Below are 17,768 nucleotides of genomic sequence, written 5' to 3' on the forward strand. Positions count from 1 at the left end.
AGTTGCTGTAAAACTCTCAGCAACTCCTCAACTTCCTGCTCTTCACAGATTTTTGAAATCAGCTGCAAAGTAGCTGCAAAACCAGGGCAGACATTGAGTCACACATACCTGTGCTTATGGATCAGTGCATTGAACGCCATCCCATCCCTCCAGCTTGTTGTAAAGTTGTGGATATTGACATTGGGGTACCTGCAGAAGAAAAACAAGGAGAGTACAATCAATACAGCATGCCCAGTCCAGCTCTGCACACTCTGGCCCCAAAAGCCAGAGCAGGGAGACATTAAGTCATTATTTCTTCAGAAAAGGGTGAAAAAGAGTCAGCCTATTACTATATATATTCATGGATTATTAGAGTGGTGTGTTTATCACCCAGCATTAACATCATAAATTCAGACTTCTCTGACTTCAATTAAACATCAGCTCACTTGTCTTGAATTCCCTCAAGAAGAGACGCATTTCCCACTTAAAATTTTTCCAAAAAACCTCAAAATGCTGTAAGAACTTTAATCACTTAATCCACACTCACCCAGCTGTTTTCATCTGGCACCACAAAAGCAAAGCATCCTTAGCAGATTTCTTCTCCTTGTTGTCCTCAGTTTCAACGCTGATATCTTGGATCTAAAAGTAACATAGAAGATTTCAATACTTCCATGAGAAAACACATTGCCTTTTTGGAAAATATGAAAGGAACACTGGGAAACACCAAAATTAATGCTATTAAATGTTTATTACTATGCTATTTGTTATGAATTATGTATTTATTATACGGATGTATTATTCTTTCTGCGAAAGGACTTCCCAGCCTTTTTTAACTGAGGGCAGAGACCAATATGTAGCTTGCTGGAAAACAAGAAATCTCAAGCCTTAGCTGGGAGACTAATATAATTCCTGTGGCCACCTTAATCCATGTCAATGCCAAGCCAGCCAAGTTATGGATAACCAGCATGGAGATGGAGAGCAGCTCAGGGCAGCATTTTCTCCTGGATTTAGTGTAGAGACTGGAGCTTCACATATGTTAGTGATTTAGAAATAAAGCCATATGAATTTCCCCACAGGAAACTCCCACCACAGGTCACCAGCACCACGGAGACTGATTTATCCTGACAGGTTCCCAAGCACTTCTCCCTCCCGGCAGCTGGGAGCACCTAGGAGCACTCCACTCCTAAAATGCACAGTGTGACATGTGGCAAACAGGTGTGGAAAGCTAATCCACGTATCTGCGTGTGCACACAACCCTACCTGGAATCTCAGGATAATAGTCCAAATAAGGCCAAGTGTCAGCCTGTGATTCCCATCCACAATATCATGAGATCCCATGTTTTCTAGGTGCACTCGTTGCTCTTTCAGGAATTGGAGGGCTTTATCCACATTCTCCAGGCAATGGATGCGCATCCTTCCCTTAGTTGGTTTAGGCTAGAAGGTAAAAGGAAGAATAAAAACATTTATTATTGCAGATTGGAGGGGGGAAAATAAATGCTTGTGAACTCTTCAGTCCTGGCTGGTGCATCGCCACTCCAGGCAGCTACATTGCATTTGTTCCTCAAATTCCAGGGACAAAACCACCCCTTGCATCTTCCACCCCATTTTCACCAGGATAATGGAAGCAGCATAAAAAAGCGTGGTCCCAAACCCATGGTGAAAAAACCAATACCCTGGACCTGAACTGGGCACATGACCCCAATTTCATTCGCCTTTCAAAGGATTTTTCCTGCTTACTTCCCTCATGTTTCCTCTCTAGGATATTCACTCCTAAGCTCAGATTTGAACTGTGAGCTAGTCAGTAAATCTCCTCCAGAAGGAAGGGGCATTGCTTTTCTTTGGTCAGTAAATTGCATAAAGAGTAAGAAAATTACAGAGATTGATTACAGATTTTTCTTCATTGGAAAAAAATACTAATTAGAAAACCAGCTACACCAACATAACACAATTATATGAAGGGCCAGTGCAACTGCAAAACTCCAATGAATGTGTTAACAGCAGGCAGAATTCTGCTGTAAAACTGAATAAAATTAAAGGAACTTTGTTGTGCAGATAAGGATTACAGTTGAATAGCCTGTTCAATGTTCACTGGGATGTCACCAAAGGTACTCAGCCAAATGACTAATTGCCATAATTTCCTTGTTTTCTGCAGTGAATGTAATTAACTGGCCATGGAAATAGCTCAGGCAATATCCTTACCCCAGCCTGCACTCATGGGGAAGAGTTTCAGCCAGTGCCATGGTACAGTCCCTGGAAACACAGCCTGTACCACAGGGGATGGTGGAGAGGGACACTGTGGGGGAAAATGCCCTTTGGGACACACAAACCCTGAGGCCAGTGGCTTCAGCCTCAGTCAGCCTGGGTCTGTTCTCCTCCTGAGGCTGGGGAATGATGCTGGGTCAACCCACAGCTCCCAGCAAGGGGGAGAATTTCCAGGAGCCCCCACTGCTCTGGGGTATAAAAGTCTCTCCAAAGAGGCCCAAATTGCATGCACAGCCTGTGCATATCCCATCCATCCCAAACGCTGCCACTGCAGAGTCACGGCTGGAGCAGGAGGAGGGAGCTGCATGGTTGGCTGAGGCCCACCAGAGATTTCTTACCCAGCAGGGACAATCTGGGATACAGCCTTTAGCTGGCACCATCAATCATCAGGAGTGTAGAAGGCCGGACTTAAGGCTTGAGCAAACCTTGCAAAGCACAAGCAGGAGGCAGTTCCGGGGCAGGAGGGAAGGCAGAGGCCCGGCTCCACCCCCAGCTCCGGCCCACAGCTCCTCTCAGCCCATGGCCGCATCTGGAGCCCTGAAGCAGTTTTCCAGGCCTGCTCACCTGCACAGGGATGTTCCCAAGGCTCAGGAATGACTGTGACTGGGCATTTCTTAGCAGCAGTGGCAGCCCCCAACCTGTCCCCTCTGCCTTAACACAGCCCTTCCCACTGTCTGAAGCAGTACTTGCACTGCCTCTATTGCCTCAAAGTACTGAGCAGAAGGGGATTCAAAAAGCTCTTTTTGTGCTCTCAGAAGCTCCAGCACCATGGTTGCAGAGACAAAGCCATCCACCAGAGATGTTTTATGTAGAGGAAGAGGTGTTTGAGTTTGGTTTGTGCAAGGTTTGGCTGTGCTTGCCACACTCCCCTGCATAGCCTCGGGATGAGGCATAGTGAGACATGCCTTGTACAGTTATTGGGCTAACGCAGATCCAGACACTAAAGGGAAAGCAAGTACCAAACCGAGAGTCTTCACATGCACATTACAGGAAAACTGGTTCTACATCATAACCCTTTCTCTTTTCCAAGTGAAAATGTGACAGAATTCACTATAGAGAATGTGCTTAAGTGGTTTGACCTTTGAGCATCCAGGAATTGTAAGGAATTTACTAACCCTTAATTTAGTTATGGAAGAAACTGAGCTAAATGCTTAATCTTAGGCTGAAAACAATTCCCAGGTTTATTTTTCTGTTTGGGAGAAGCTGGTTAACATTGTGTGCAAACCAAATTACAACTGTCCTTTCATGCTGGCTGGATTCTTTCCCACTGTGCTCAGTGAGAGCATTGCATGCTATCAGTTTCCTTCCAAACACTGCTGTGCAGAGGATATTATGCTGTAAGGTCTGGACTAAACACTAGGATTAGGAATCAAACTGAGCAAGGTCAGGAAGATGTAGGTGTTGCTGTTATTTGATGTTCTCATTCTGAGTTTCTCCAACACACCTCCAAGGACTGTAGGTTTTCATCAACAAAAATCACCACAGGTTTTGGAAAATGCAAGGGCTTGTGCAATCAAAGTGAGAGGGCAAAGAGCAGTCTGCTTCCCTGATTGGCATCCAAAATCCTGGACTCTGCTCCACAGGCTCCAGCTCCAGAATCTGAATCCCAGTTCCAAAAGAGAGGAAACAACTCTTGTTTATTCCACTGCATCAGTAAACACACCATGTTTATGGGATACTCATCTATGCCAGTTTCAGCTTTCTTACCATTTGATGTTTCTTGTCTTGATTTTAAGCTTTCTGTGCAAGATCTGCCTTCAAATTTCCATGGGGCACCATGGAGATGTCAGAACTTACCTAATATTTACTAAAGTAAATTCTGAAAGACTGAAAAACATCAGCAAGTGGATGCTGCGTGGCAATCCTCCTGGAATATTTTTGGTGTGTGTAAGATCCTCCTGGAATACTTTTTGTGTGTGTAATTGTCTCAAGGTTTAGTGCATTGCGTTTACTCTTGTTTGCAGAGGAAGGTGTGGTGGAATGCACTGTTCAAACAGAGCCTGCTGTCCTCCAGCCTCAGATAAGGAAACTACAAAAAGAATGTGTGCTGGTGCAGGCAGCTGCCGATGCCAGACAAAATTATGCAAGTGCAGCTCCACGGAAGCTCCTGCCCTCTCCCCACCCCACAGCTGCCTCTAGCCCTGTTTGCATTTTCCAAAACCTGGAGTGAAAAATGTAAATGAACGGCACAGCCACAGTCATGGGACTGCTCTGAGCTTCCTATTTGCTGCTCAAAGTCAAATCTTGGCAGGAAGACAGGCAGATTTAACCAGAGGTGACATAGTTGGTGTCTCAGCCCTCAAATAATGGGGCATGTTGGGCTCAACTGTTCCTGTGTGAGGAATACCTGCCACCTGCAGTGAGCACGTCAAACCCAACATGTTGCTGAGGTGAGCAGTCTGGCAGAGACAGAGAGGAACTCTGAGCAAACTGCAGCTGATGAACACCAGGATTTGTTACCCCATCCACACAGACACTTCTGTGCACGTCACAACTCCCTCACCCTCCCAGATGCACTCAGACAGCTCCTCTCTTGCCTCCCTACACACACACACACACACACACACACACACTACACTGGGCCATATGTTCCACTCATTAACCAGAGTCTTAAACCATGGAGCTCCACTAATAGGAGAGCTTGATGACAAGTGATTACCCAGCCCCCCTGCAGCCTTGGGTCTTAGCTAAAGACTCGTATTTCTTTGAAAAGATTGCTCTAAATTAGGCAGTTAAGAGTATCAACATCATTTAAGGAACTGAAGGAGAAGCTGATACCCAGCCATTTCCTGGCACCCAGTTTTCCTCTTGTGCAGCAGCATTTTCCACTACAAGGACTTTCTTACTCACCACTGCTTCTGCTGGTACCAAGGGGGTGCCTCAGCACACCCAAAGAAAGAATTTGACCCATTTATTTAAATTGATTTTAGATATTCCCATAACTAAATAAAGCCCAAGCCTTATCTATCCAAGTAAGATCAAGTACACTCAGGGACATTCCTCAGCAGTGGAGTGTAATGAACACCACACCTCCAGCTGCTCCCAGGGTGGCATGGCCCTCTCCAATTGTCATTCTGCACAACCCTGGCACACTCTGGGAAGCGAGCAGGGATGTGGCAGGCCTGCACACCTGCATCAGTGCAGGGTTTTTTAGCAAAGAAATGGGCCACTGCCCACAGGGCCCAGGAACGTTCCCCAGCATATCTAACTCACCACCACTGTGGGATCTAAAGGGCTCAAGAACATTTTGTATTCTATGCCAGCCAGATTTGGGAGCAGGGAACATGCTGCTGGAAGCACTCGGCATGTTACTAGCAAGGAACCTTTGAAGAAGACTTCCTTTGATTGCCACTGAAGCCAGTAGGAAAGCATTTTAATGGTGTCTGGATCCAGCTGAAGCAATAGACCTCTTTTTTTTTTTCCCCCTTTAATATATAAAAAGACATTTTCAGTGCTGAACCTTAGCACTCAGATTTCCTACACTGCAGTCGAGCCAAGGATTCACAAAAACCCATCCAAACCCAACCCGGCCCCCCTCCAGTGGATATTGATAAGTGCTTACAAGTCTCTCTCCTGAAAGCACTTCCAGGAGTTTGATGAGCATCCTCCCATCTCGAAGGTCAGTGTACAGGTCTGTAATTCGGCAGGACACACGAGCCAAGTGGGAATTCACCCACTTTGTGAAGGTCTTCTTCTGAACTGCCTCACGTTCATCTGTGGGGAAAACAATATAACATTACTCAAAATAAATCCCAGGTCATGTTTCTATGTGAAAATGGGATGGTCAAACATTTAAGATTAAATCAAAGGTATGGCTAGTCTTTTTGGGAGAATCATTGATGAAATTAGGACTTTTCATTGAAAACCCACCATTCTTCACCTGCTGAGTTCACCTGCTCTGGAACACACACACAAATCTGCAACAGATCCCCCAAAATACCACAAGTCGTTCTGGATTAAGACAAGTATGATAGAGAGCAGAGACCAAAGCTTCCCACTGACTTTTTTCCCTTCTCATGACAATATTTATTTGCAGATTCAACATTTATAACTGCATTTACACAATGTCAACATGAATTTTTCCATAACTGCATGCCTGAGGTAGACAAGCATTTATATCAAGCCACAGAAAAATAGATTCTTTCCACCTTCCCTTCCCTGAGTCTTTCACAACTGTTTATAGAGGAAAACATTGGCTGTAAGAGGGCTCTTACTGCACAGGCTCACTGTAGTCCATATTAATTCACAAACTCCTACCCAGCTATCTGCCAAGTCCAGAGTTCTCAGACAGAAAACATTATACATCTCTGTGGTTACATTCTTTTGCCAAGGGCTTTGGATGAAGCCCTTCCTTGTGAACCAAAAGTCATTTCACTGAACTGGGAAATACTACAGACCAAATTTGTCAAAACACAGGTGCTCTGACTCGGACTCTGAAAGCCACAGTTAGACAGATGAATGGAAGCACTCTGCTTTCCCAGGCAGACAAGATTCCAAGCCTACCATCAGTCTCTAAAAAGTTGTTGGCATATGCAGGAACAGGACATGAAGACTGATTAATCCTAAACTACAGTGTCCCCAGCTCTGAAAGCTCAAAGAATGTTGCTTGAAATACAGAGAACATTCCAGATCTGACTGCCCAGGGATTTGGTAGATGCTGTCCTTCCAAAGGCAGTGCAGCGTGGTGGGGGCATGGTCCCAGCACGTTCACAACCAGTCACTGCCTCTAGGACCTTGGGGACAGCAGTAAAAATCTGATCATGGTGATGTGGGATGACAAAGATGCTGAAAATGAAGAGGACAGAAAGATGGGGACCAAGTAAAATACAAAAAGACAGTTAGAAGGGAAATCAGATAACAGAATGGTGGGGAGTGGGAGGGAGAGCAGACCTGCACTGAGTGGTGGTTTGCAAAACTGCACAAACCCCACCCTAAGATCTCAGTTCCTCCCAGTTATTTCTGAACATGTCTTTCCTACCCATATAGTTGGACATGACCAAATCTACTGCCCTGAAACTGCTCCATTTTTGACAGCTCTTACCTACCTGTAAGATGTGAAATTACAAATGTGGCTTGGAAAAATGTCAAAGCTGGGGTTAGTGACAAAACAATGTGCTTTGGGTGAACTGACAGTTTGCATTTTTGTGTTTGCCCTCACTCCATATAGAGCAGAGAATCCCTGTGATAGAGGAACTGCAGCTAGTGTCTACTAGCTTTAAATACATATTTTTATTAACTATTTATAGCAAGTGCCTGAGAATGCTGTATCTGTGTATCTGTTTGTGTAGTAATCCATGCCTTTACTTGAAGTATTTTTTTGAAATGAGTCACAGAAGACAAACCTTGCAGTAGTTAGTGCTTTTTAAAGAAAATTCAACAGAAATTATGTCTCCTTTCACCAGCTTGAACAAGCCCCAAAACAGCTCAGCAAGTTTGTTTATTTAATCACTGTAGTCTCTACAGAGAAGCACAACATTCAGTGATCCTTGTGCTTACATTCATTCCAAAGAGAAATGACAATGTACAGGACCTTGAAAATAGAGTTGGATATACAAATTATTATGTAAAACAAAAAGAACTATCAAATATCTTCTTAAAGTCAACCATAAAAAAATATTTGGTCAAAAATTATGGCTATCAATAATCCTCCCAATTTGGGGTCACAGTGAAAGTTAAGAGTGGGAAAAGATCCATGTGGGTTTGGTAAAAGGAGATGAAGAGTCGGGGCGTAATTTTGAACAGATGAAAGACATGATGTGGGAAATGCAGTGACACATCAAGTCATGTTGTGAAACCTTTGGAGCCATGGTATTAAGTGACACCAACTTGGGATCTTCTGGTGTTGAAAGCAAGTCAAGGAAGCCAACCGAGCAAGCAGCCCTTCCAGGACAGGGAAGACGGGGACATGCATCCTGGGGACGATGTCCATGTGGCTCTGAGGCCACTTTCCCAAAAAGCTTTCCCGCCCCAGCACTTTCAGTGGCCCCAAAGGAGGACAAATGCATTTTTCAGGCAGTGGGGACTCAGGGAAAAAACCCTGAGAAAGTTGGACTGACTTCTTGTCTTGAGTATTGCCTCAGCATCCTTAAGCACAGTGAACTATCAGGGAGGGAGAGGATGGGAGTCCAGCCTGGCTGGAGGCCCTCTGTGCTGGGGGAGCTGATGGTGGTGCAGTTAGGAGTGTTTTCTTTACTCTAGAGTTCAAAGCCAGTCGCTGCCTCTCCCCTTCTGCTTTCCCATTTCCTCAGCCTTGCTCTCAGTGGCCTCGATTTCCTGTTTACAGCGAGAGGCTGCAGAGCCCGGTTGGTTTCTCTGTCTCCCCACCTCCGCCTCCGCCCCAGCTCGCTCTTGCCTGAGCTCCTCTCACCTGATCCCCACCCATCCTCTGTGGAACCGGCCTCCTCCCTGCTGGCCCCACCGCTTAAAAATAGTGTGAAAGTCTCTACTGGGACCACAGCTGTGCTGGTTCCAGGGCTAACTCCTGGTGCTGAGCCTACAGTCAGCTTTTCACACGAGCTCCAGCAACTTCAGTGCTGGAGCTATTCATGGCTTTTCACTTTTCTTTCCATCTCTCCTCTGATTTACAGCAAGCAGGGCCCAAAGCAGGGAGATCCCTGATTGTCTGGGGGCAGTCCCATGGGAAAACCCTATGGCACCACACAAGACCCAGGCCCCACATGTCACTGCCAACTTTTGGGAACAACCAGCAACTTATGTCAGAAAAATGCCATTAGAGAGACACAGCAGCTCTTTCAAGCTCCTAATGGGGCAGTCACCCAGGAAGGCCAGGCTTTATCTTGCACTTGGCACAGGCCAAGCACAGCTCTAATTCTCCACTGACCGTCTCAGCCAGAGAAGCCCCTGAAGGGAGAAGGCACAGCCCTTCTTACCCTGCATCACTTCACTCCTCTTGCACTCCCACAACGTGGGAAAGCAAACCAAGCCCATTTGGAAAGTGGTGTGATTGGGGTTGATCATGTTAAAACCTCTCCTGATTATTTCTACATGGTGTTTCACAATAACAGCAGGTTTTTGCAATGCTTTTATCAACTCTTTCTACACTGATAAACTGTTTTTCTGCTCTGGGGTTTCAGGTTAAAACACACACAGAATTAACACCAAGGAATTTTGGTTGTATGTTTCAAATAAAAAAAGATATGTACAGAAATGTGGTGCTTAGAGTCCTGACAATTTGGTTAAGCAAACAACACAACTGTGATTCTCCTAATGTGCAAAAACCTCCACAGTAAGGGCCAGGTGCATCCACGAGTGGTGACTTCAGGGATTTAACATAAACCATGGGCCCTGAGTGCTATTTACAAACCTCATGTGGTGGTTTTGACAAATGTCCTTCACATTTTTGAAAACACAGTTATGGATTTTGAAGACTAATTAAAACAAGAGGATATGGGTGGATTTCCAAGTGTCCTACAGCTTGTGAAAACACTTGTTTCCCAAGGGTAAAGAGAAATGAGCAACATGCAAAACATGCACAGCAGGAAAACGGAAGCCGCTCTCAGAGCAGTATCGATAATAGAGAATCCAACTTATCTTGAAGCAACACTGGGAAGGAAATTTCCTTTATGCGGAAGGCCCCATGACAATGCTACTACCAGACGGGCTTGCAAACTCCAGCACTGTGATTGTGATGCATCAAGGACTGACTTTGTTTAGGAGTTTAGTAAATAAACTAGAGTTGGTACACTGAAAGCATAAACTAAGCTGGACAGGATTGCAAACAGGCATCTAATCCCTTCCTCACTTGAGGGGAGACATTCTTCCTCCACTAATTTGTTGAGAAAAAATCTGACAAAAATGCAGTCCACTTTCTGAAAGGCCAGAGCTCAGTTACTGGGTCCCCAGTGCAGGACAGTGGCAGGGGGCTCACACACACCACTCCCCTTGTCATATGCTCAGCTCTGCTGGGTGAACTCAATAGGGCTGTGCCAGAATAATGGTGAATTTATTTTAATAACTGCCCTAGGCTACAGGAGCTGGCTGAGACCAACATGGGCCCCGTGACCCTGTGTACTCCCACATGCCAGCGGGTGTCCCCAGCCCCAGGGTCCAGGTCACCCCCTGACCGCAGCCGTGGCAAAGGGTACCTGTGCAGCCACCTGCCTGCTAAAAACAGCTTCCAAGATACCCTGATCGCTTTCATACCGGTCAAACTGCATTTCCAACAAACTGACCTTGAATCCCTTTCAAATGGAGTGGCAAATCTGTTTGGGCCAGCCCTGCACAGGTAAAATGACTTCGGGTGTGTGATAGCTCTCACCAGCCCCTGGACAGGGGCAAGAGTCTCCACACAGCAAAGGGGATGCTCTCAAAGGAGCCCAAACAGTGAAACTGGAGCACAAAAAGGAGAGCTGAAAGAAGCAGTCTGGGACTGCTGCTGGGTTCTCAGCCCCTCAGGACAGCCCAGCCATCGGTGGCACCAACAGCCTCCCTGCTGAGCCCAACCCAAGGGCAGCTGCTCTTGGCACTGGCACTGTCGATGGATCCCTGCAATACCTCAAGGAAGACAAATTACAGATGTCTTCTAATCTCTAACTCCAAAAGCTCCATCTCCTGCAGGTTCTCATCTTATACTTCCATGCTGGAATTTCTCCAGCTTAAAATGATTACTTTTTTCACTATAGCATCCAGTGTGTGCCCTACGTGAAGCACTGCTACATCCACTGACTCAGAGATCAGCTGAGCACTGCTCTAAGCACACCACTTCTGCTGATATCCACAATCCACAGCTTCCCAGATTTTCCCAGATCATATGCTCATTTAACAGACCACAGAGAAAACAGAGCTTCCTTTCACAGGACAATATTCCATTGCTGTTGGTGTTCTAGGTACAGGATTGTCACCCTATGCTTTCTCACAGATGCGAGGATGTGGAGTGAAATAGCCAGTAATATGGACAGCTTCACAAATTCCAGCTGTGCTTAGAGGTTTCTCAGTTGAGAAAGATGCACAAGGGAAGGGCAGATCAGCTACTGGGACCAGAATGTGGTGATAAAATAAGATTATATCAGTAAACAACATGAACGGATGTGCTGTGACAACCTTCACTGTTTGCTGGAGTAAGCAAAGAGTGAAAGAGAACATGAAATAACTCTAACATGGATCCAGCCTCGGGTATTCCAGGCAGGCTTGAATGGAACAGCCTGGCCCTGAAGTACACAGAGCCCTCAGCCAGTCTGACACAGCTCCTTTGGTCACCACTCCAGCAGCACCTTGACAAACAGCGCTGGTGGCTCCTGGTCCTTAGAGTCCCTGTCCAGATTGAGGGCTGTGTGCTCAGAGAAGGCTGGGGACTGCCAGCAGCCCTGGGCTGTGCCTCAGGCTGGGGAAGGAGACTGAGCCTGAGTTTGTGTGCTCCTCACAGCCCAGCAGGACCCCATCCTGGGGTGAGACCCCCTGTGGGACTGCAGCTTGTGGGGTGTGTAGCTATGCAAAGCACCAAACTGATGCACCACTAAACATAGCCCAGAGGGTAAAATGCACCTCAGTGTATCCACTGAGGATCAGCTGAGGAGAGAAACACCTGGCTTGAGTAAACACTCCCAAAATGATGGCCTTTCCACATGGTCCTACACATGCTGCATTAGTCCTTGGGCATCAGGAAGCCCAGAGAACAATGCATAAACATACATAGCCAGGCAGAGAGAGTCTAAATGGAAATATATTGGAATTGATCTCTAGGGAAGAAAATGAAGTCAGGAGGAAAGATCACTATTACCTATCAGTAGAGAAAAGGAAATTTTCTCTTAACGTTCAAGTTTCTCTTAACGTTCAAGTTTCTCTTAATATTCAGGTGTCCTATAGCAATAAACTGAGCAGTGGATGCTGCTTTTCTCCAGCTGCAGATGACAGGTTAGGACTGAAAATTTGGATTGATTAAAATGGAAGAAACAGAGCTTAATGTAGAAAACACAAGTCCATGGTACACACATGCAAGGACAAGGGAAAAAACTAGAATAAAACCTGCAGGAAGTCAAATTTACACATGGGATACAGAGAACATGATACACATGGGTCCAGTGCTTAGAAAAATGCATCTCCTTCACTTTAATCTTGCTGACAGTTTACCATGGAGGAATGGGAGTGGAGCAGCTGATCATTCTCATGCAAATAGGATGCATTTGTTAATGGTTATTTTATGGCACAAAGTAATCTGTGGAGTGACTTCCAATCCAAACTGGTGAGATCACACCAAATCTTTTACGTGCTCCAGCATGACTTAAACAAGAACTTGAATGCAAATGTTAAAGATGACAAAGCAAAGAGGGGATTTTGTTCATGCTGTGTTTAGCTGGTGATTTCATTAGGAGCAAAATCTTTGCTGCTTTCCCGACTCTGCTACATGGAGACAATTGTGGAGAAATCAGGGGTGGTAACAGCAATCCTTTTGCCTTTACTAGGAAGCACCAGCCAGCTGCTAAATCCTATTAAATATCTACCCTTCCCTAATAAATGTTACAGCATGTGACCACTTTCACTGCTGAAAATGCTCTGGAAAAGAAAAAAGGGAAAGCTACGTAATGCAGCATGTGGAACAAATAATTCTGCTGCTTTCTCTCTATGATGGCACTAAACCTCCCTCACACAATGGCATGATGCACAGAACAATGTCCGGGAGCCAGCCAAGCATTATGGGGTGTGGAAGGGCAGGTCCCTTCATTGTCTTTATTTTTACACAGAGTTTATGGCATTTTGGTGTCAGCAACACAAAAATAAACTTTCCACAAGGCAGATGCAGATTCATGACTATGTTCGTCTGCAAAAAGTTACTGTAAAGCCTTCCACAGCAAATGAAAGTCATCTGGGTTTAACAGATTAAACAAGTGGAAGAACTCAGCTTTTGATTTATAGTTTTTGTTTCAACTCAGAATACGACGATGACATATTTAAGCAGATTTAGAGGAGCAGGTGCCCAGCTCTCCTGGCATTGGTGATGGCTGTGTGAACTGCTGGTTTAACTTCAGGGGACTGGAACACAAACCTGTGTAACCATCTCTGACTACATGCCCAGCTTCCTCTGTGGAGAACACCCATCACAGGGCCCATTACAGCAACCAGTCAGCAGCTCTTCTGGTTCTCCAGGAACCCCACCAACTCCTTGTTCTTCTGTACGAAATGCAAAGCAACTACAGAAACATCACCTTTCTAGTGGGTGATTCAAATGGTTTAACACTTCTGGGGGCTGCTCTTGGAAATACCTACACCCACCTCCAGCTTCAACCACCACCGCCTACCCTGGGATGCACACGACCATTGAACAAAATGATCACAAGGACCAAGGCCTGGACCCCAAACTGTATCACAGAATCACAGACTGATTTAGGTTGCACAGGACCTTAAATATAATCCAGTTCCACCCCTCAGCAGTGGGCCAGGACACTTTCCACAAGGCCAGGTTGCTCAGAGCTCCATCCAGCCCAGCCTTAAACATTTCCAGGGATGGGGCAGCCACGGCTGCTCTGGGCAAGCTGTGCCAAGGCCTCACCACCCTTGTAGGGAAGAATTTCCTCCCAATATCCCATCTAACCCTACTGTCAGTGTGAAGCCATCCCCCTTGTCCTGTCACTCCAGACTCTTGTAAATAGTCTCTCTCCATCTTTCTTGTACCTTCTTGAGGCACTGTCAAGCCACAGTCATGTCACCCTGAAGCTTCTTTTCCTCAGGCTGAACAATTCCAGTTCTCTCAGCCTTTCCTAAAGGAGAGGTGCTCCATCCCTCCAACCATCTTGGTGGTCTCCTCTGGGCGTCTCTTCCTCCTTTCTGAAGAAAGATGTTATAAAACTATATCTACTGCGAAGCAGCGGAAGTACAGTTGAATAAAAGTAACTTTTCAGCCTCATGACATGCAGTGTTCAAATGGGCCTCCTTTAAAAAGCATGGAAAATGTCTCAGTGCTGTTGGCATTTTACACAAAAGGACACAAACCCCTCATGGCTGATTTGATGTCTGTGCTTGTTGCCACTTTTCCATTTTGCATAAAAACAAATCACTTCATCAAAAGGAGCATGGAAAAAGCATCTGCCTGTCCCAGGAAACTGACTGCGAAATTCCCACAAAAGAACAATGAAAACCTGAGTTCACCACAGTGTTTCAAGATCACACTTGGGGGGGGGGGGGGTCTTGGCAGTCTCCTTTAAAACACATTATATGCATAATGCAGGGAAGTGCCAGGGGATTTTTGAGGGGGACAAAAACATCTTTCTGTACTTTACCAAACCACTCTTCGATTGAATGAGGATGAGAGCAAGGCTTGGCATGGGAAGGGAACACGCCAGGTACTTCCCTACATCAGATCCACCTTATTTCTTTCAGTAAGCTGTGTTCAGTAAACCCAGCAGAATGAGAGTTTTTACAGTGGATTCCCACTTGTCTATGGGAAGCAAAGCAAAGGGTAGGAAGAAGGAACTGGAGGATTTTATTATTTCTGTTGTTATTTTTTCAGCATTCCTCCCTCTTCTCAGCACTGCGGGAAATGCAGCTCCTCTCACACAAGACTACTGGCACTGCTATTCCCACTATGCAATTTCTACTGGTCCTGTGTGCCCAGCCTTGTTAGCCAGGGTTTTGGAAACACAGAATTGTAACTGACATTAATCAGAGATGAGCCACAGAGAGATGAGCATCAGGACTCAGCACTCCCCGTGAGGACAGCAAAGTGCGTGGTGAATCCATATTTCCAGAGCAAACCCTGGCACTGCGGATGACCACTTCCAGTGGCACATGCCACCCCGGAGGGAGGAGACCTGCCAGGATACAAGGCTGAGGGGAGCCAAGCAAGGGCAATCTCAGTGGGGTATCCAGAAGAAAGCTCTCACTGTGAGGGTGCTGGGACACTACCTCCACCACAGGCTGTGGGAACTCCATCCTCAGGGAGATTCAGAACTCAGGAGGACAAATCCCTGAGCAACCTGATTACCATGGGAGTTGCCCCTGCCTTGAGCAGGTGCACTGGACCAAATAAACTCCTCTTCCAACCTGAAGTATTCTGTGATGCTATGAATTCCAGCAAGCTTAAACAAGAATAGGCCAGAACACTGTACTGCCAATATTCCTGTGGAATCCCACTGAGGGATTTCAGAGGGCTGTAGGATCTCTTCTTTCATCTGAGGCACAAGTCAAGACATTATATAGAGAGCAAAGTCAAAGCTGTAGTACGTTTTGACCATGCTTCTGTAAAAACTCACTGCAATCAGAATGAAGAATAGATGAAAGAAAGCCAAACCTTTGTTGGTTTCATGTTTAAATCTAATTCCACCTTAATGACAGAGAAGCCTGAATAGAAAATAAAGAAATCTACAATAACTGCATTTAGTCCTTTCAAAATATTAAATCTCTGTGCTAAGAGATGTTATCATTATAATTAATTGCTGCTAAATTATAATTTTCATTATCACAGAAATATTTTAAATGGAAGAATATGTATTTAAATAACCACTGTGTTGATCAGGGATTAATAAGACCTGAATTCATAGCCTTGCTGAACAATGTGTTTACTTCCTGCAGTTTCCATGGCCACACAATAATTTACTATCGTTAATTGAGTGCCATATTGTAGAGTCAGATGCACTACACTGTGCTGACAGGATGCTGAATAAAAGCAGCGGCACCACAGGTAAACCAGACCATAGCCCAGCAAACTAAATCCCAAAGGTGGAAACTGAATGAGTAACAGCAACAAAAATACTGTAGGTTACAATAAAAATCACTTGTATAACTGAAGGAACCTTGATATTTCTAAAATGCCATTATTTCTAAAAAGGGAGCTTTAAAAATGCATTAATTTTAATGAGATTTGAGACAAACTGCCAATAAGAAGCATTAGAGGAAAATTCCCTAATCTTCTCTGGCTCTAATCTGCAAACCCATCATGCAGAGCTCCCAAGAAAGTCCTGGAGTTGGTGTCTTTTGAGATTGACACCTTCACCTGCTTGCTTGCTTAAGAAAAGCTCCAGAAAACTGAACCATGACCTCAGCCCGAACACACATTCCAGCTAGTCACTGTGTATAGTTAAGGAGTTCTTTAAGAAATCCATGTGGCAATTAAAAAAATAACAATAGTAAGAATTCTTTCTTTTCATGCCACACCTTCTTTATTGAGACTTCTGAGGCAAAAACAAGTTACACATGCATTCTAGTCCCTCACCTCAAAATTTTCTTACTTGCCTGTTTGAATCCAATCCAAAGGTCATTTACTGATCTGCTTTTAGGGGACAATGTGGCATGTTTAAGCAAAATCATTTCAGCCTTTGGAATTATGCAAGACTGGGGAAAAAAGATCCCTTTCCAGCACAGTTCTTCCTGTCCAGGTAATAACTTTCAAAGCAGTACCAGAAAAAAACCCTTTGTTTGAAACCCTCGAAAGTCTCTCTGAGATTTAAAAGATGATGCAAATTTGAAGAAATTAGGGTAAAATTATACTTTGAATACCTTAAATGTGTGTCTTCATCCAGAAACATCACTTCTTTCTTGTTTTTCTAGTCTTAAAAGTGGACTTGTGAGTTCTACTGATTGTGAAAGGCCTTGACTGCAACAATTGGAAGGTTTTACATAGGGACAAAGGCGTGGCTTCTGTGGAGGGGATCCAGGAGAGCTCCCAAGTATTTACCTTCAATTTCTTTCATTTTTAGCACAATGAGAAAATTATAAAAGCATTCAAAGACTCCTGATCACAGTCATTTCACTGATGCCTCCTTAGCCATGTTGCACATCATCTCCATATTCTGGGCTTTTCCTCCTCAAAATGTGAATCGATGATGTGGTGTTTTCTTTAAAAACCGCAAAACAACACAATAAAGCCCCAAACAGACTATGAGGTAATGGCAATTAATAAAGGAAAAGCAACTTCTGAAATTCAGCGTCTAATTATTGCTCCCAGTTGTCTGATAATGTAGCAGCAATGCTATCAGAACAGAGTTCAGGTATTGGTAAACACAGAACTATTGCGCATTTGCACACACTATTTGTGCATGCACCCATCTTACACACTCCAAATCACATGGATACAGGGATGCACGGCCATGAGACCACACTGTGGCATGTCACACTCATTTGTGTGTTCCTGAAGCCTCAGTCACAACTCACTGATTTTCAGGTTTCCAAACTTACATACCTTTCACACATTTCAGCCTAACTCAGATACAACAGATGTTTATGCAAAAGGAAAAGTTCCATGAATACACTCCTGAATGTGAAGGCCAAGGTGACCTGCAGCTGATGCCAGGGAAATATTTCTAAACTTGGCAACAGGAGTTAAACCAGAAGGGAGAGCTGAGTTGTGCAGCACAGAAAACAAAAGGTGTTCTGGCATTAGGTAGCTCACACAGGTACACCCTGAAACCTGCCAGGAGCTGGATGGGATGGGCCATGCTCATGAGGCTAGAGATGAGGGAAAGGACAGCTACAAACCCACCACCCTGAAACAAGCACTGCAGAGATCACACCACCCTGCCCAGCCATTTCAGTCATTTGGGGAAAACAGGGGGAAGTCCCCTTGGAGCTGCTGTTTTATT

The 17,768-nt window shown here is 45.0% G+C and overlaps 1 protein-coding gene across 5 annotated transcripts in view; it reads right to left on the reverse strand.

Annotated features, from left to right (window-relative positions):
• The window catches only part of SPTBN1 (spectrin beta, non-erythrocytic 1), a 116,980-nt gene that overhangs the window by 41,877 nt on the left and 57,335 nt on the right, over positions 1–17,768 (reverse strand). For all 5 annotated transcript variants that reach the window (XM_066177948.1, XM_066177952.1, XM_066177950.1 and 2 more), the window contains exons 3-6: positions 5,804–5,955; positions 1,240–1,413; positions 527–618; positions 109–189 (exon numbers count right to left, since the gene is read on the reverse strand). In XM_066177948.1, the coding sequence (XP_066034045.1) occupies positions 109–189; positions 527–618; positions 1,240–1,413; positions 5,804–5,955 (499 nt within the window). The remainder of the gene's footprint in view (positions 1–108; positions 190–526; positions 619–1,239; positions 1,414–5,803; positions 5,956–17,768) is intronic.

This window comes from Chamaea fasciata, unplaced genomic scaffold (assembly GCF_029207755.1).
Source record: "Chamaea fasciata isolate MVZ Bird 193981 ecotype frontalis unplaced genomic scaffold, bChaFas1.0.hap1 SCAF_3, whole genome shotgun sequence".
NCBI classification, from domain to species: Eukaryota; Metazoa; Chordata; class Aves; order Passeriformes; family Sylviidae; genus Chamaea; species Chamaea fasciata.